General features: G+C 45.3%; 1 protein-coding gene across 3 annotated transcripts in view; it reads right to left on the minus strand.

Moving 5' to 3' along the window:
• arhgap20b (Rho GTPase activating protein 20b) overlaps positions 1–16918 on the minus strand; it is a 49964-nt gene that overhangs the window by 17647 nt on the left and 15399 nt on the right. For all 3 annotated transcript variants that reach the window (XM_035780651.2, XM_035780649.2, XM_035780648.2), the window contains 7 exons: positions 5849–6013; positions 5454–5603; positions 5315–5356; positions 5093–5177; positions 4820–4894; positions 4339–4405; positions 2857–3042 (listed from right to left, as the gene is read on the minus strand). In XM_035780651.2, coding sequence (XP_035636544.1) covers positions 2857–3042; positions 4339–4405; positions 4820–4894; positions 5093–5177; positions 5315–5356; positions 5454–5603; positions 5849–6013 — 770 coding nt within the window. The remainder of the gene's footprint in view (positions 1–2856; positions 3043–4338; positions 4406–4819; positions 4895–5092; positions 5178–5314; positions 5357–5453; positions 5604–5848; positions 6014–16918) is intronic.

Here is a 16918-nt window from a genome sequence, read left to right on the forward strand (position 1 = left end):
GGCTGCCCTATAGCGCACCGGGCTATGGACACGCACTGGCGACACCGTGCGCTCAACCGCATAACACGGTGCCTGACCAGTAATGCGCTGCTTATCATAAGCACGAGGAGTGAGCTCAGGTCTGCTACCTGGCTTAATACCACACCTAAAAAAATTTGGGGCTGCCTCTCGTACCTGTCGCACTGCCGTGCTGCCTGGCTTAATACCAACTCGTGTGCCCCCAAAAAAAAAACTTTGGGGCTGCCTCTCGTACCTGTCGCACTGCCGTGCTGGCCCTCATTCTCCTGTAACCTTCCTTGCATTGCTCCATCGAATCCCAGGCGGGCTCCGGCACTCTCCCTGGGTCGACCGCCCACCTATCTATCTCCTCCCAAGTTGTGTAGTCCAGATTCAGCTCTGATGCTGGCCGCTGTTGTTGCTGCTGCTGCTGCTGTCGTCGCTGTCCTTTACCACGCCGCTTGGTCCGATTGTGGTGGGTGATTCTGTAACGAGTTTCCTCCTCTTCTTCCGAAGAGGAGAGGCGAAACGGATCAGAGGACCAATACGCGGCGTGGTAATTTTCCATGGTACTTTTTTAATGCTTTAAGGTACACATGAACAAACTAACAAAACAAGAAAACGTCAAAACTCAAATTACAGTCCTATCTGGTGCATACACAGAGACAGGAAACAATCACCCACAAACACACAGTGAAACCCAGGCCACCTAAGTATGATTCTCAATCAGAGACAACTAATGACACCTGCCTCTGATTGAGAACCATACTAGGCCGAAACATAGAAATTCCCAAAACCTAGACAAACAAACATAGACTACCCACCCAACTCACGCCCTGACCATACTAACTAAACACAAAACACAGAAAATAAAGGTCAGAACGTGACAGCCTGCCTAGCTGGAACTTCTGAAGAAGGAAAATATGTTTCATTTCTACAATTTCCGAAAGATAACCAAACAAAAACATGTTTTTACATTACGTGTTTGTGGCGTCATGTGCATTAGTAGCATAATTTATAACTTATTTACATTTGTTTTTACTTACACTTGTATGTTGACTTCTCCATTGAAGTGTTTTTTAAAGTTTTTGCTGACTTTTCTTAGCAGATGTACAATCGTCGCGAATTGAATTATGGGGAGTTTCAGGCCCCGGAGTGAAAATAGTTGTACACTAGCAAAGACAACTAAATACAAGGGCTGAGGGGCTTACGTTGCAAACTTCCCTTTCATGGCTAATCATTTGGACCACCCTCCAAGATGGCGACGGAGATTCCTCCAAGGGCATAAGGCGAGGGTAAGTGGACGAGGGTGTGTATTTTAAATGTTTGGACAGCAACCACTGTCCACTGGTATATGCCTAGCTAGCTAACGTTGTCACCCCCGCCCCTTCTTCTGTGGGGTTTATCGGCAACTGGAATCCAACGTTATTGTGCATTATGCCACCTACTCTACTGGAGTGCCCCTGCCTATGTCTGTCCTAAATAAAACGTCTACCAATATAAGTATAAAGAGCAGGAATGCCCTGAATTTCCGATCACAATTGCACCCTTCTCTGGAGGAATTGTGTGCTACCTGCATGAGTGACAGAGGGTGGCACTTGCTGTGTGTGGCCTAGGAGCATAAAGCAAGCGACGGCGGGAGACATCCTGTCTTGTTTGAGCAGTGTAGAGAAGAGTGTTTTTTTCCCACTGGTGCTCCCAAAATGAAACTCCAGGTCGCACAGCTAAATTACCACTTAAAGAGTCATTATGGTTGCACATAGAACCATCACCCTTACCAAATAACTCCTGAAGAATCTTGTTCAGACACAGACAGGGAGAATACAGCCACAAAGGCATACATGAAAAGACAGGGATGTGAGGAACTGATGTGTGGATACAGCCCTTAGATGTGGTATATTGGCCATATACCACAAACTCTTGAGGTGCCTTATTGACATTATAAACTGATTACTAACGTAATTAGAGCAGTAAAAATAAATGTTTTGCCATACCTGTGGTATAGTGGAATGTCAGCCAATCAGCATTCAGGGCTTGAATCACCCAGTTTATAATCATGAATGAGTGATGATGTGACCTGGATGGTCAAGTGGTTAGTGCTGCTGCTCCTGGTACACATACATACCGCTGTCACAGTAGGACTGAATCCGGCATATACTGCTCTGTGACCATTATAATTGGATCTTTCCTGGGATGTGAGCACTGATGTATGGTGGAAAGAGTTAAATACATGTTTCTTGCCATAAATTGTTCAGTAGAAAATGTTGATATTACAAGACAGCTGCTGAAAACACCCTTAATAAGGCATCATGCAGAGAAATCGCCATGCATGGTTTTTCAGATATACTTTCCGCATTTGTGCATAGAAATGACTGTGCAAAACAATTCAATTGGCATTTGAGAATACATGATTCGTTATAAAGAGCAGTAAAAAGGTCAGCTATAAAATAATTTGTAATTTCTTTTTCTCACAATTTTATGCCATGACAGAGAGACAGTATGCTATGACAGAGAGACAGTATGCTATGACAGAGACAGTATGCTATGCCTCCAACAAGCAATGGAACATTTAGAACACTGTAATTATTCTAATTACAGGAAGGATATTCTGATAACATCTGTAGAACTACATGTGCTAGCGTGACAGGAAGTTATTTACTATCTCCATTATGAATAAACCACTTCTGTAAAGAGGGCTAGATAATTGACTTGTAGAAACAAAATGCACTAAAGAAAATTACATTGTTTACCCCTGTGGTGTATATCGGTGGAACTTAAAAATCAATACATGCCAGCATCTCTTTCTCTCTCTCTCTCTCTCTCTCTCTCTCTCTCTCTGAAAGTTAATGAATGATTCACCTGCTCGACCATGTCCTCCCCCCTCAGCCTTTAGCCTAAGGATGAAGCGAGGGCCGGAAGCGTCTTTAAGAAGGTGATCAAGGTAGAGGCTCCCATCTACAGTCAGAATGTTGTTGGTGACTGTCAAGGCTTGGCGGTCCATTTCCCTCAAGGAGTTCAGAATAATACTGAAGGGATGCTCATGACCTGTCAGACACGACACGTGTAGATCAGATCAGTTTTTTTTTTGTATAGAATTGGAAAATGCATTCACTCCCTGCTGCTACCATTTCTGTTTTAAGGAATAAGGCACAAAGGGATGTGGTAATGGCCAATATACCACAGCTAAGGGTTTTTCTTATGCACGACGCAACGCGGAGTGCCTGGATACAGCCCTTAGCCGTGGTATATTGGCCATATACCACAAACCCTTGAGGTGCCTTATTGCCATTATAAACTGGTTACTAACGTAATTAGAGCAGTAAAAATAAATGTCATACCTGTGGTACACGGGAATGTCAGCCAATCAGCATTCAGGGCTTGAAACACCCAGTTTATAATCATGAATGAATGATGATGTGACCTGGATAGTCAAGTGGTTAGTGCTGCTGCTCCTGGTACACGTACATACCGCTGTCACAGTAGGACTGAATCCGGCCTATACTGCTCTGTGACCCATTATCATTTTATCTTTCCTGGTAATCTATCATTAGCTTCCTATCTGTTCAATTAATACCAAAAAATCGAAAGGAGTCAAGAAGACAAAAATCGAAAGGAGTGATTCAATTATATGGGAGATGCATGATGAATCACAATCCCCTTATAATTACATGGGCTTAAAGAAAAAGCACATGTTATATAAAAATGCTTGTAGTACCAGTCCTTAGCTATTTTTTTTCAAACTGAGATCACCTCATCATTTCCCAGAGTCTATTTTGTTGCTGCTGATTTAAATGTAGTCCAGTGTATCTCAGTTGGTAGAGCATGGTGCTTGCAACGCCAGGGTTTTGGGTTTGATTCCCACAGGGCACCAGTATGAAGTTGTATACACTCACTACTGTAAGTCGCTCTGGATAAGAGTGTCTGCTATAATATACTAATGAGCATTGACTAAATTATATATTTTTCTACCAGCATTGAATTGAGAAAAATAGGTATCTGCCCTTTAGACAGAATAGCATTCGGTTGTATGAGACATTAATTCCAGACACACAAAGGCCCTCATGAATCCCTCTTCCGATCCCCAGGATTCCTAATATGCCTTGGCTTTGTGAGAGGCTCCTGTAGCCAGGTCGCAAAGATTACAGTTTCAAGTCACAAACACTCCATGTGAACACACTAAGATGAGTACAGACAGAACCTGCCTGACTGAAATATTGGTTTGGGTAATCCTTTGACGGGACAGAAACTATGGTCTAAAATCCAAGCCAAGTGTGCCTTCATCCTGACTGTTTTTGGAGGCGTGTTTCAGTGCATAGTGATAGTACTATCACATTTCCTCACCGATAAGAGGATATAGGGCTTCCTCTCTCCCTGAGACTACCCAGAGGCGGTAGTCAGTGGGTCTGCCCTATGGGAGTAGAAAAATGATGTTTAGGATGAAGAAAGGAACATCAGAGTAATCGAAAAGCCTAGGCACGGTCAGAGGCAGGAAATTACATCGTAAAGCATCAAATGTTGTCAATGATCCTTATGTTCCTTTTCTGATACTCTTTCTGTCTTTTCTAAAGATCTATGAGTAAACATGTAGGCTAGTAGTAGCAGAATTTGATCTAAATTCTAAAGAGTAAACCTTAAAAAATATTTAAAAAATATTTACAACAGGTGTAATATTGCAGAGCTTGGTAATAGTAATAATAATGATATATTACTCTATAATTATAGTAAAATGTTTGTCCATACACATTCTAAACAGAACATTTGGATTACTTCTAATAATAGAACAAAGACATGATTAATACAGAAATTGGTGGAAACAACTCACAGTGAGTTTAAATTGTTGGGTGAGGATCCTGATGACTTTGTCAACATCACATGTATTGTCCACATTCACAGTCGTCTAGATTAAAACACAAATAATTCCTTCATAATCTTATAGAATTGGAAAATATTTTCTGAGGTTACTTGAATAAATGTTATGTTAACTAGAAATAGTCATACATATAATCATATTTAATTTAGAATGTGAACATTTGGGGAAAATAATCAATAAGCATCTGAGAAGTAGCAGTAGTTGTAGATGAGTGAATTCTCTTACCATTGCACTATTTCCAATGTCCACGAGAACAACCTTCATGGTGAGATTACTGAGATATTCCACTTCCTTGGATTTGGTGATGTGCCTGTGACAAATAGCACATGTGGCATATAGTAGTGCTAATGTGCGTGCATCAGGTAGGTACAGTACATAATCCTATACATTTAATTTCAGAAGTAATTTTCTATATTGTACATCTGGGTTTTGTAAGGATTTCCTTACCATTGTAAAGTGGTAAGCCACTTCTCTTTTGACTCCGATGAACTGATAGGGAAAACAAATGCCATCTTTATTTCCCCAAAATAGGAATTTAATTAAATGTCAAGTACTAACCAAAAATGATTAGATTGGTGTAGCCTACCTGAGAGTTACCACGTAATTGGTGGTAGGCCAGCCAATGACAAAGGAGTTCTTTGAGCACAGTTCTCTCTCTGCAACCTCTTCCATGCAGGAAGCCAACCATATCTCACACAGCCTCACTCTCTCCTTCCGTTTGCGGCTTGTGGAAGACCTGCAAGACAACAGGGTAAATACAACGATATCAGCAATCTATCAGGACAAATGAAACAGCAATTGCAATCATCAATTCCACTTTATATTTTCATTTTGTTGAAGTGCCCCTCTCGTCCTAAGATACATCTGTACAATTTACATAATGGAGAAAATGATAACTTCTATTAAGTCATTGTTAGTTCTCATCTATTCTATTCATCTTGTTCAGTAAGTGAACATCATTTTTATATGCTGAGGACTAACTTTGATTTAGCGATGATGAGTGTGTCACTGAAGAGGAACAAGTGTCTCTCCTGGGTCTGCAGTCCAGTGCTGAGCTGCACGTGCTCTTCCATCACAAACTCTGCACTCTGGGACGTTAGGTTCTGGATCAGCTCTTCTCTTGGTGATGGGACTGGGACGGCATCCCTAAAGACAAAAAAACACTCTGTAAAGGGGGTATCATGTCTCTGGCAATGAGACATGATACTGGACGTTGTTTCCCATCAATCAGGCATTTACAATACGTTCGTCACATCACACAAAAAATACACAGGGGTTACATACAGTGCCTTCAGAAAGTATTCATACCCCTTGACTTGCAGTGCATTCGGAAAGTATTCAGACCCCTTCCCCTTTTCCACATTTTGTTGTGTTACAGTACTCTCACCCGTCGACACACAATACCCCATAATGACAAAGTGAAAACATAATTTTACAAATGTTTGAACATTTATTGAAAATGAAGTACAGAAATATCTAATTTACATAAGTATTCACATCCCTGAGTCAATACATGTTAGAATCACCTTTGGCAGCGGTTACAGCTGTGAGTCTTTCTGGGTAAGCTTTGCACACATGGATTGTACAATACTTGCACAATATTCTTTAAAAAAAAATATGTCATGTTGTTTGTCGATCATTGATAGGCAGACATTTTCAAGTCTTGCCATAGATTTTCAAGTCGATTTTAGTCAAAATTGCAACTAGGCAACTCAGGAACATTTAATGTCGTCTTGGTAATCAACTTCAGTGTATATTTGGCCTTGTGTTTTAGGTTATTTTCCTGCTGAAAGGTGAATTTGTCTCCCAGTGTCGGTTGAAAAGCAGACTAACTAGGTTTTCCTCCAAGATTTTGGCTGTGCTTAGCTCTATTCTCCATTCTCTTCTACATTAATGTATTTTTTTAAACTCCCTAGTACTTTCCAATGACAAGCATACCCATAACATGATGTAACCACCACAATGCTTGAAAATATGAAGTGGTACTCAATGATGTGTTGTGTTGGATTTGTATTCAGGACATAAAGGACACACATTTTTTGCAGTTTTACTTAAGTGCCTTATTGCACACAGGATGCATGTTTTGGAATATTTTTGATTCTGTACAGGCTTCCTTCTTTTCACTCTGTCATTTAGTATTGTGGAGTATGCTGTTAATCCATCCTCAGTTTTCTCCTATCACAGCCATTAAACTATGTAACTGTTTTAAAGTCACCATTGGCCTCATGGTGAAATCCTTGAGCGGTTTCCTTCCTCTCCGGCAACTGAGTTAGTTATACTATCCAAAGTTTAATTAATAATTTTCACAATGCTCAAAGGGATATTCAATGTCTGCATTTAAAAAAACTTTCTACCAATAGGCGCCCTTTGTGAGGCATTGGAAAACCTCCCTGGTCTTATTAGAGATAATTGTGTGGGGTACAGAGATGAGGTAGTTATTAAAAAAATCTTAAACACTATTATTGCGCACAGTCCATGCAACTTATCATGTGACCTGTTAAGCAATTTTTACTCCTGATTTTTTTTATGCTTGCCATAACAAAGGGGTTGAATACTTATTGACTCAAGACATTTCAGCTTTTCATTTTTTATTAATTTGTACACATATTTATAAAAACATTATTCCACCTTGCCATTATGGGATATTGTTCGTAGGCCAGTGACACAAAATCTCAATGTAATTTTAAATTCAGTCTGTAGCACAGCAACATTTAGAAAAAGTCAAGGGGTATGAATGCATTTTACTTTGTAGATGAGGGGAGTTCTTTACTAATTAGTGACCTTAATTTATCAATCAAGTACATGGAAGGAGCTAAAAACCTGCAAACACTCAGCCCTCCTTGGAAAGAGTTTGTCACATGTGCACTACACTCAGGATCCTGAGTGGCGCAGCGGTCTAACATGCTGATTCAAACATTGCACCTACACTCAGTGGTGGATTTAGGTATAGGCAACATGGGCAGCCACCCAGGGTGGCATCTTGCTGGGGGCGGCACAGGGCACCCGCACAAAAAAATATATTTATTAAAAAAAGACAAATAATATTTTTTAAATTTTATTTCACCTTTATTTAACCAGGTAGGCCAGTTGAGAACAAGTTCTCATTTGCAACTGCGACCTGGCCAAGATAAAGCATAGCAGTGTGAGCAGACAACACAGAGTTACACATGGAGTAAACAATTAACAAGTCAATAACACAATAGGAAAAAAAAGTGGAGTCTATATACATTGTGTGCAAAAGGCATAGGGAGGTAGGCGAGTAATTACAATTTTGCAAATTAACAGTGGAGTGATAAATGATCAGATGGTTAAGTACAGGTAGAGATATTGGTGTGCAAAAGAGCAGAAAAGTAAATAAATAAAAACAGTATGAAGTAGGTAAAAATGGGTGGGCTATTTGCCGATAGACTATGTACAGCTGCAGCGATCGGTTAGCTGCTCAGATAGCAGATGTTTGAAGTTGGTGAGGGAGACAAAGGCTCCAACTTCAGCGATTTTTGCAATTCGTTCCAGTCACAGGCAGCAGAGAACTGGAACGAAAGGCCGCCAAATGAGGTGTTGGCTTTAGGGATGATCAGTGAGATACACCTGCTGGAGCGCGTGCTACGGATGGGTGTTGCCATCGTGACCAGTGAACTGAGATAAGGCGGAGCTTTACCTAGCATGGACTTGTAGATGACCTGGAGCCAGTGGGTCTGGCGACGAATATGTAGCGAGGGCCAGCCGACTAGAGCGTACAAGTCGCAGTGGTGGGTGGTATAAGGTGCTTTAGTGACAAAACGGATGGCACAGTGATAAACTGCATCCAGTTTGCTGAGTAGAGTGTTGGAAGCAATTTTGTAGATGACATCGCCGAAGTCGAGGATCGGTAGGATAGTCAGTTTTACAAGGGTAAGTTTGGCGGCGTGAGTGAAGGAGGCTTTGTTGCGGAATAGAAAGCAGACTCTTGATTTGATTTTCGATTGGAGATGTTTGATATGAGTCTGGAAGGAGAGTTTACAGTCTAGCCAGACACCTAGGTACTTATAGATGTCCACATATTCAAGGTTGGAACCATCCAGGGTGGTGATGCTGGTCAGGCGTGCGGGTGCAGGCAGCGAATGGTGACATTTCCGCAATCAGTTTTCTATCGCTCATTTGCACATCACGTCAATGATTTCATGTCACCGTGTGGGACTGTGGGTCAATTAACCTTGTCGGAGTGGGCACCCTGATTCTAGTTTGTGAGCTAGATAGGCTACTGTCTGGGAAGGTCTTCCACTCAGAAGTATGAGATGGGGAGGGGGGCGGGGGTAGGTTGACCTCAGGTCTCTCCACTGGAAGCCCGAGGAAGGGGGAGCGGGGGAATCTATCAAATAGCGCACCTCTAACTTTGTACATAAGGCGCTCGTCGATTCAGGCACAGCTGGGAATTTTATCGACAGAGCGCTGGCCCTTAGTTTAGTTGGCCCTTAGTCCCCATTATTCCTGTGGTTTGATTTTCCCCATTATTCCTGTAGTTACTTTCCCGGTTCACGCTCTGGATAGTCGCACATTAGGGTCCGGGCTAATCAGGGAAGCCACCATCTCCCTGGCCATGGAGACACAGGGGGGTCACAAGCAGGACATCAGTCTCTTCCTCATTGACTGTCCTGTGTTTCCCGTGGTACACTGGTTAGCTCATCATAACCCCACTATTTCCTGGCAACAGAGGGCTCTCATGGGGTGGTCGCAAGAGTGCTCGGGGAGGTCTGTAGGGGTTTCCATTGGTGCTACCACGGTGGAAAGTCCAGACCAGGTCTCCACCATGCGCATCCCCCCAGAATATGCCGATTTGGCTCTCGCCTTCTGTAAAAAGAAGACGACTCAATTACCACCTCATCGACGGGGGATTGTGCGATAAATCTCCTGGCAGACGTTGCGCATCCCAGGAGTCACGTGTATCCCCTGTCGCAAACGGAGACGGCAGCTATGGAAACATATGTCTCTGAATCCCTGCGTCAGCGGTACATTCGATCCTCCACTTCACCCGCCTCCTCGAGTTTCTTTTTTGTGAAGAAGAAGGATGGAGGTCTACGCCCGTGCCTTGACTATAGAGGTCTCGATCAAACCATGGTGCGGTACAGTTACCCGCTCTTACCTCTTATCGCCACAGCAATTGAGTCAATGCATGGGGCGCATTTCTTCACGAAACTGGATCTCAGGAGTGCGTATAACCTGGTGCATATCTGGGAGGGAGACGAGTGGAAGACAGCGTTTAGTACCACCTCAGGGCATTATGAGTACTTAGTCATGCCGTACGAGTTGATGAATGCTGCATCAGTTTTTCAATCCTTTGTAGACAAGATTTTCAGGGACCTGCACGGGCAGGGTGTTGATCGATGATATTCTCATATACTCCACTACACGGGCTGAGCATGCGTCCTTGGTACACAGGGTACTTGGACGACTGTTGGAGCATGACCTGTATGTCAAGGGCGAGAAATGCCTGCAGTCCGTCTCCTTCCTAGGGTATCGCATTTCCACATCAGGGGTGGAGATGGAGAGTGACCGCATTGCAGCCGTGCGTAATTGGCCGACTCCCACCATGATAAAGGAGGTGCAGCGATTTTGATTATACCGGGGGTTTTGGCCAGGTGGCTGCTCCCATTACCTCACTGCTGAAGGGGGGGGAGCCGTGCTCTCACAGAGCTCGGGTACGCCACCAAAACTCCGCCCCTGTGCTTTCTTCTCGACGCTCGGCCCAGTGGAGCGTAACTATGATGTGGGGGACCGGGAACTGTTGGCTGTGGTTAAAGCGTTGAAGGCATGGAGACATTGGCTTGAGGGGGCTAAACACCCTTTCCTCATCTGGACTGACCACCGCAACCTGGAGTACTTCCGGGCAGCGAGGAGACTGAATCCTCGTCAGGCAAGGTGGGCCATGTTCTTTACCCGTTTTGTGTTTACCCTGTCCTACAGACCAGGTTCCCAGAATACAAAGGCAGACGCACTGTCCCGGCTGTATGACACAGAGGAGCGACCCATGGATCAGACTCCCATACTCCCGGCCTCTTGCCTTGTAGCGCCGGTCATGTGGGAGCTGGACGCGTTCCATCTGCTGTCCATGACCAGTTGATCTATTGGTCCCACACGTCACCCTCCTCTGGTCATCCGGGGATCGGTCGGACGGTGTACTGTCTGACTGGCAAGTACTGGTGGCCCACGTGAGGGTTTATGCTTCCTCCTGCTCGGTGTGTGCCCAGTGTAAGGCTCCGAGACACCTGCCCAGAGGTAAGCTACACCCCTTACCCATTCCACAACGACCTTGGTCACACCAGTCTGTGGATTTTTTAACCAATCTACCTCTTTCACAGGGAAACACTACGATCCTGGTCGTTGAAGATAATTTCTCTAAGTCCTGTCGTCTCCTCCCTCTGCCCGGTCTTCCTACGGCCCTACAGACTGCGGAAGCCCTGTTTACTCACGTCTTCCGGCACCATGGGTTGCCTGAGGATATAGTGTCTGATCAGCGTCCCAGTTCACATCGCGAGTCTGGAAGGTGTTCATGGAACGTCTGGGGGTCTCGATCAGCCTTACCTTGGGTTTTCACCCCGATAGTAACGGGCAGGTAGAGAGAGTCAACCAGGATGTGGGCAGGTTTCTGCGGTCCTATTGCCAGGATAGGCCATGGGAGTGGGCGGTGTTCGTGCCCTGGGCCGAGATGGCACAGAACTCGCTTCGCCACTCCTCCACTAACCTCTCCCCCTTTCAGTGCGTGTTGGGGTACCAGCCGGTCCTGGTGCCGTGGCATCAGAGCCAGATCGAGGCTCCTGTGGTGGATGACTGGTTCAGGCGTGTGGAGGAGACATGTGAGGCCGCCCATGTTCACCTCTTCATGTCTGGCTCTCGACCCGAAACCTGCCCCTCCGCCTGCCCTGTTGGAAGCTGGGTCGCCGGTTTGTGGGGCCATTCAAAGTCCCGAGGAGGGTGAACGAGGTGTGTTACAGATTACAGTTCCCTCTGATTACCATATTAACCCGATTAACATCGAGGGGGCCCCAGCATACTCCGTTCATTCCATCCTGGATTCGAGGCGTCGGGCAGGGGGCCTTCAGTAACTCGTGGAGTGGGAGGGGTACGGTCCGGAGGAGAGGTGCTGGGTCCCGGTTGCGGATGTTTTGGACCCCGAACTGCTGCGGGAGTTTCACCATCGCCGGCCGGATCGCCCTGCACCTCGCCCTCCGGGTCGTCCCCGAGGCCGGTGTCGGTGCGCCGCTGGGGCCGCACGTCAAGGGGGGTACTGTCATGACTTCCGCCGAAGTCTCTCTCCTTGTTCGGCGATCGACGTCACCGGCTTTCTGGCCATCGCCGCTCCATTTCTCATTTATCCATTTGTTTTGTCTTGTTCCATACACACCTGGTTTCCATTCCATAATCACTGCATGTATTTAGTCCTCTGTTCCACTCCATGTCTTTGTGTGTAATTGTTTATTGTTATGTGGATATTGTCAGGCGCTATACTTTTGTTATGTTCCATGTTTTTGGCACGTTTTATGTTTTTATGTGCTGTCATTTTTGGACCGGAATTAAAGTGCCCCTGATTACTACACTCTGCTGTGTGTTTGTTTCTCCGTCCTGGTCCACCCAGGCCGTAGGCGAGGTCAAGGATAGCAGGGTTCGGTACACAAATCGGGTTCTCGTTAGGTCCAGGTCCAAACGCCAACAGGTAAGTCCAAAACAATCCAGCTCATACACGGTAAATCCAGTCAATCTCTATAGTCTCTTTCTCTATTGTTCATAGCTCCTTCCAGCACTCTCTCTCCCTCTTCCTGGTTTTTCTTGACCCTTTATCTGTGAGTCGGCTCCACCTTCTGAGGGTTCCCCTTGCTTCTGGGACTTGTAGTTTTGGCGGTCGGCCATTTTGTGATCTGTAGTTCTGACAGGGGTGGCCATTTTAGTGATCGGGCAGAGCCCGTTTATTAGTTCTGCTCTCACATATCTGCCACTTATCACTCGACCCCCTTCTTTGCCACAATATAAATACAAAGAAAGAAAGTAAAACGCGTCCTAAAATACAAACAAATTCATCAGTAATAAGTTGCTCAATCAGCTTTCTGAATTGCCCTCGTGGCACCAGAACATCACATTTAAGAACATTTTGAAGAGTGTTCCATAAATAAGGTGAATGAAAACTAAAAGCTGATTTACCTAACTCAGTAAAGACCAAAGGAATTTCCAGAGTGTGGTAACTCGTATGTCTAAAGTTTAGTTATGATGTTAGGAGCAGAGGGGCTTGATGTTAAAGGGATTTGGGGCGGCAGCGTAGCCTAGTGGTTAGAGCATAGTAACCGGAAGGTTGCGAGTTCAAACCCCCGAGCTGACAAGGTACAAATCTGTCGTTCTGCCCCTGAACAGGCAGTTAACCCACAGTTCCCAGGCCGTCATTGAAAATAAGAATGTGTTCTTAACTGACTTGCCTGGTTAAATAAAATTAAAATTAAAAATGTATAAATGAAAACATAGTAATGTACATGACATCAAAGACAGCCATCCAACATTCTGTTTGAGAATGCAGTGATGAGTACTAAAATTGTCTCCCGTAATAAAGCGCAGTGTACAACATTCATATAGATGTTGCCGCCATAGTCGGAGCGATAAGAACGTTAACTAAATAATCTGCTTTCTACTATTTAGCGAGAGGCAGGACCTGTTTCTATAGAAGAAGCCCATTTTTATTCTCAGCTTCTCAACTATAACTCAACAATATACGGTACTATCCAGATATTTGTAAGCGTGGACAAGATATACAGTGCCAAATAAAATACAATTTCATTGGTCACATACATATATTTAGCAGATGTTACTGCGGGTGTAGCGAAAGCGAGAGTGTGCAAACTTAAGGGCACCAGGCTGCCCTGCATCACGCACTCTTATCATCCATTACGAACACCTGTCTTCCCTCGTCACGTGCATCAGCGATATTGGACTCACCTGGACTCACTCATCAGCTGTTATTACCTCCCCTATATTTGTCAGTTCCCCAGCTCTGTTCCCCGCTTCTGCATTGATTGTCTTTTGTTTGTGTTACTTGTTCGTTGACGCTGTTCCTGACTCGTTCCATGTCCGTTATTTATTAAATGTTTGACTCCCCGTACCTGCTTCGTCTCTCCAGCATCATTCCATGTGACAATAACTAAGGATGCAACAGAGATAGGGATATTACCTGGTCTAAAACCCGCCTGATGTATATTTAGATTACACTGCAAAGATAAAGATCTTAGCTGAGAATGAATCAAGAATACAAATATTTGAACTAAGCAAGAACGTTTAGAAATAGGTCGATAATTATTTAGGACACAAGGGTCATGTCACGCCCTGACAAGGGCCGTTTTATGTCTCTTTTGGTTTGATTAGGGTGTGATTTGGGTGGGCATTCTATGTTCCATTTTCTATGTTTTTGTATTTCTTTGTTTTGGCCGGGTATGGTTCTCAATCAGGGACTGCTGTCTATCGTAGTCTCTGATTGGGAACCATACTTAGGCAGCCCTTTTTCCCACTTGTGTTTGTGGGTAGTTAACTTTGTTTGAGGCATTGTGCCCTGTAAGCTTCACGGTTGTTTTCTCGTTTCTTGTTTTGTTGGAGTCATTTTTATAATAAAAGGAAAATGTATGCTCACCACGCTGCACCTTGGTCCGCTTCTTTCGACTGCCCATGACAGAACTACCCACCACCAGGGACCAAGCAGCGTGGTCAGGAGGAGAAGACCTGGTAACGGAAGCCCGAGAAGCAGCTCCAAAAACATTTTTTCGGGGGGCACACGGGGAGATTGGCGGAGTCGGAGTTTAGACCTGAGCCAACTCCCTGTGCTTACCGTGGGGAGCATGTGACTGGTCAGGCACCGTGTTATGGGGTGATGCGCACGGTGCGCACGGTGCCTTCAGCAGTGAGCATTCACAGACCGTGTGCTCTGTGCCAGCATCCCGCATTTGCCGGGTGGAAGTGGGCATCCAGCCAGAACGGGTTGTGCCAGCTCTGCGCTCGAGACCGCCAGTGCGCCTCCACGGCCCAGTGTATCCGGTGCCTCTGCCAAGGACAAAGCCTCCTGTATGTCTCCCCAGCCTGGTGAGTCCTATGCCTGCGCACAGAACTAAGCCTCCTGTATGTCTCCCCAGCCTGGTGCGTCCTGTGCCTGCTCCCAGAGCCAGGCCTCCTGTGTGTCTCTCCCCTCCAGCAATGATCCATGGCAAGAAGCCTCCAGTGAGGATCCATGGCACGAAGCCTCCAGTGAGGAGTCATGGCACGAAGCCTCCAACGAAGGCCTCCAGTCCGGGGTCTCCAGCGACGGTCTCCAGTCCGGAGCCCCCAGTGATGGCCTCCAGTCCGGAGCCCCCAATGAGGGCGTCCAGTCCGGGGCCCGCAGCGAGGTCGTTCCGCCCGGGGCCCGCGGCGAGGGCGCCCAGCCCGGGGTTCGCCGCGAGGGTGCCCAGTCCGGGGCCCGCAACGATGGTGCCCAGTCCGGGGTCGGCGACGTGGGTCCCCGCACCAGAGGTGCCACCAAATTGGGGTGAGCCAGCGGTGGAGCGGGGTCTGCGTCCCGCACCTGAGCCGCCACCGCCGATAGATGCCCCACCAGACCCTCTCCTATAGGTTCAGGTTTTGCGGCCGGCGTCCGCACCTTTGGGGGAGGGGAGGGGGGGGGGGGGGTACTGTCACGCCCCGACCTTAGAGAGCCTTTTTATGTCTCTAATTTCGTTTGGTCAGGGTGTGATTTGGGTGGGCATTCTACGTTCAATTTTCTATGTTTTTGTATTTCTTTGCTTTGGCCAGGTATGGTTCTCAATCAGGGACAGCTGTCTATCATTGTCTCTGATTGGGAACCATACTTAGGCAGCCCTTTTTCCCACCTGTGTTTGTGGGTAGTTAACTTTGTTTGAGGCATTGTGCCCTGTAAGCTTCACGGTTGTTTTCGTTTGTTGTTTTGTTGGCGTCATTTTTATAATAAAAGGAAAATGTACGCTTACCACGCTGCACCTTCGTCCTCTTCTTTCGACAGCCATGACTGATCACCACCTTTTCTTTGTGAAGGGGTACAGGGCCACCTTCCAAACCTTGGCGATAGTACCATATATAATCGTCACATTAAAAATATGGGTTAATGATTCAGCAATAAGGGAGGCAGAGAGCTACAGAAAAAATGGATCAAGCATATCAGCTCCCGCATCTAGCACATCACAGATAGTAAATTGTTGAAAGAAAAACAGAGATTCGCTATAAGTTGACAGGTTAACCATCGAGTGAGCTAGAGGCTGGCAGAGGGAAGAGCAGTCGATTGATTGACAAAATAAAAAGCCTGCCGAGATAAAACAATGATTAAAACCAACACTTATCCCATTCTTCTCAGTTATGATGCCAGAGTCAGACAGAACTTGCTTAGGCAGGGAAGAAGAAGAATTTGGACATTGAAGTACATTTAAGTACGTTTTCCAAAATTTTGAACATCTGTTTAGAGTGTTGGGCCTGTAACCAAAAGGTTGCTGGATCGAATCCCAGAGCTGACAAGGTAAAAATCTGTCGTTCTGCCCCTAAGCAAGGCAGTTAAACCACTGTTCCACGGGCGCTGAAGAAGTGGATGTCGATTAAGGCGGAAGACGCATTTCAGTTGAAGGCATTCAGTTGTACAACTGGCTAGGTATCTCCCTTTCCCTTTCTCAATTGTCTGAAAGATTGCCAGTCCACTACAGTCAGTTTCTCTTGCTATGGCCCAGGTCTGATTTCTCCTCTGAATGAGCTCAGATAATTCAGAAGAAATCAAGGGTTCGATCTATCTTTGACTCTGAATTGTTCAAAGGGGCGTGTTTATCTGCCAGATGAATAAATATGGAGGATACATTTTCTAAAGCTAACTCAGGGTCAGGAATACAGGAAATAGTGGCTAAATCAGTTCAACAAACTTTTTAATATGTATCTTCTTAATTAAATGATGATTAGTATTTGGCTGTTTTGTATATCTAATACATACAATGGCACAATGATCACTGAGATCATATGCAAATACTCCACGAGACACATATTTATGGGGGTTATTAGTAA

This window comes from Oncorhynchus keta, chromosome 11, assembly GCF_023373465.1.
Source record: "Oncorhynchus keta strain PuntledgeMale-10-30-2019 chromosome 11, Oket_V2, whole genome shotgun sequence".
NCBI lineage: Eukaryota > Metazoa > Chordata > Actinopteri > Salmoniformes > Salmonidae > Oncorhynchus > Oncorhynchus keta.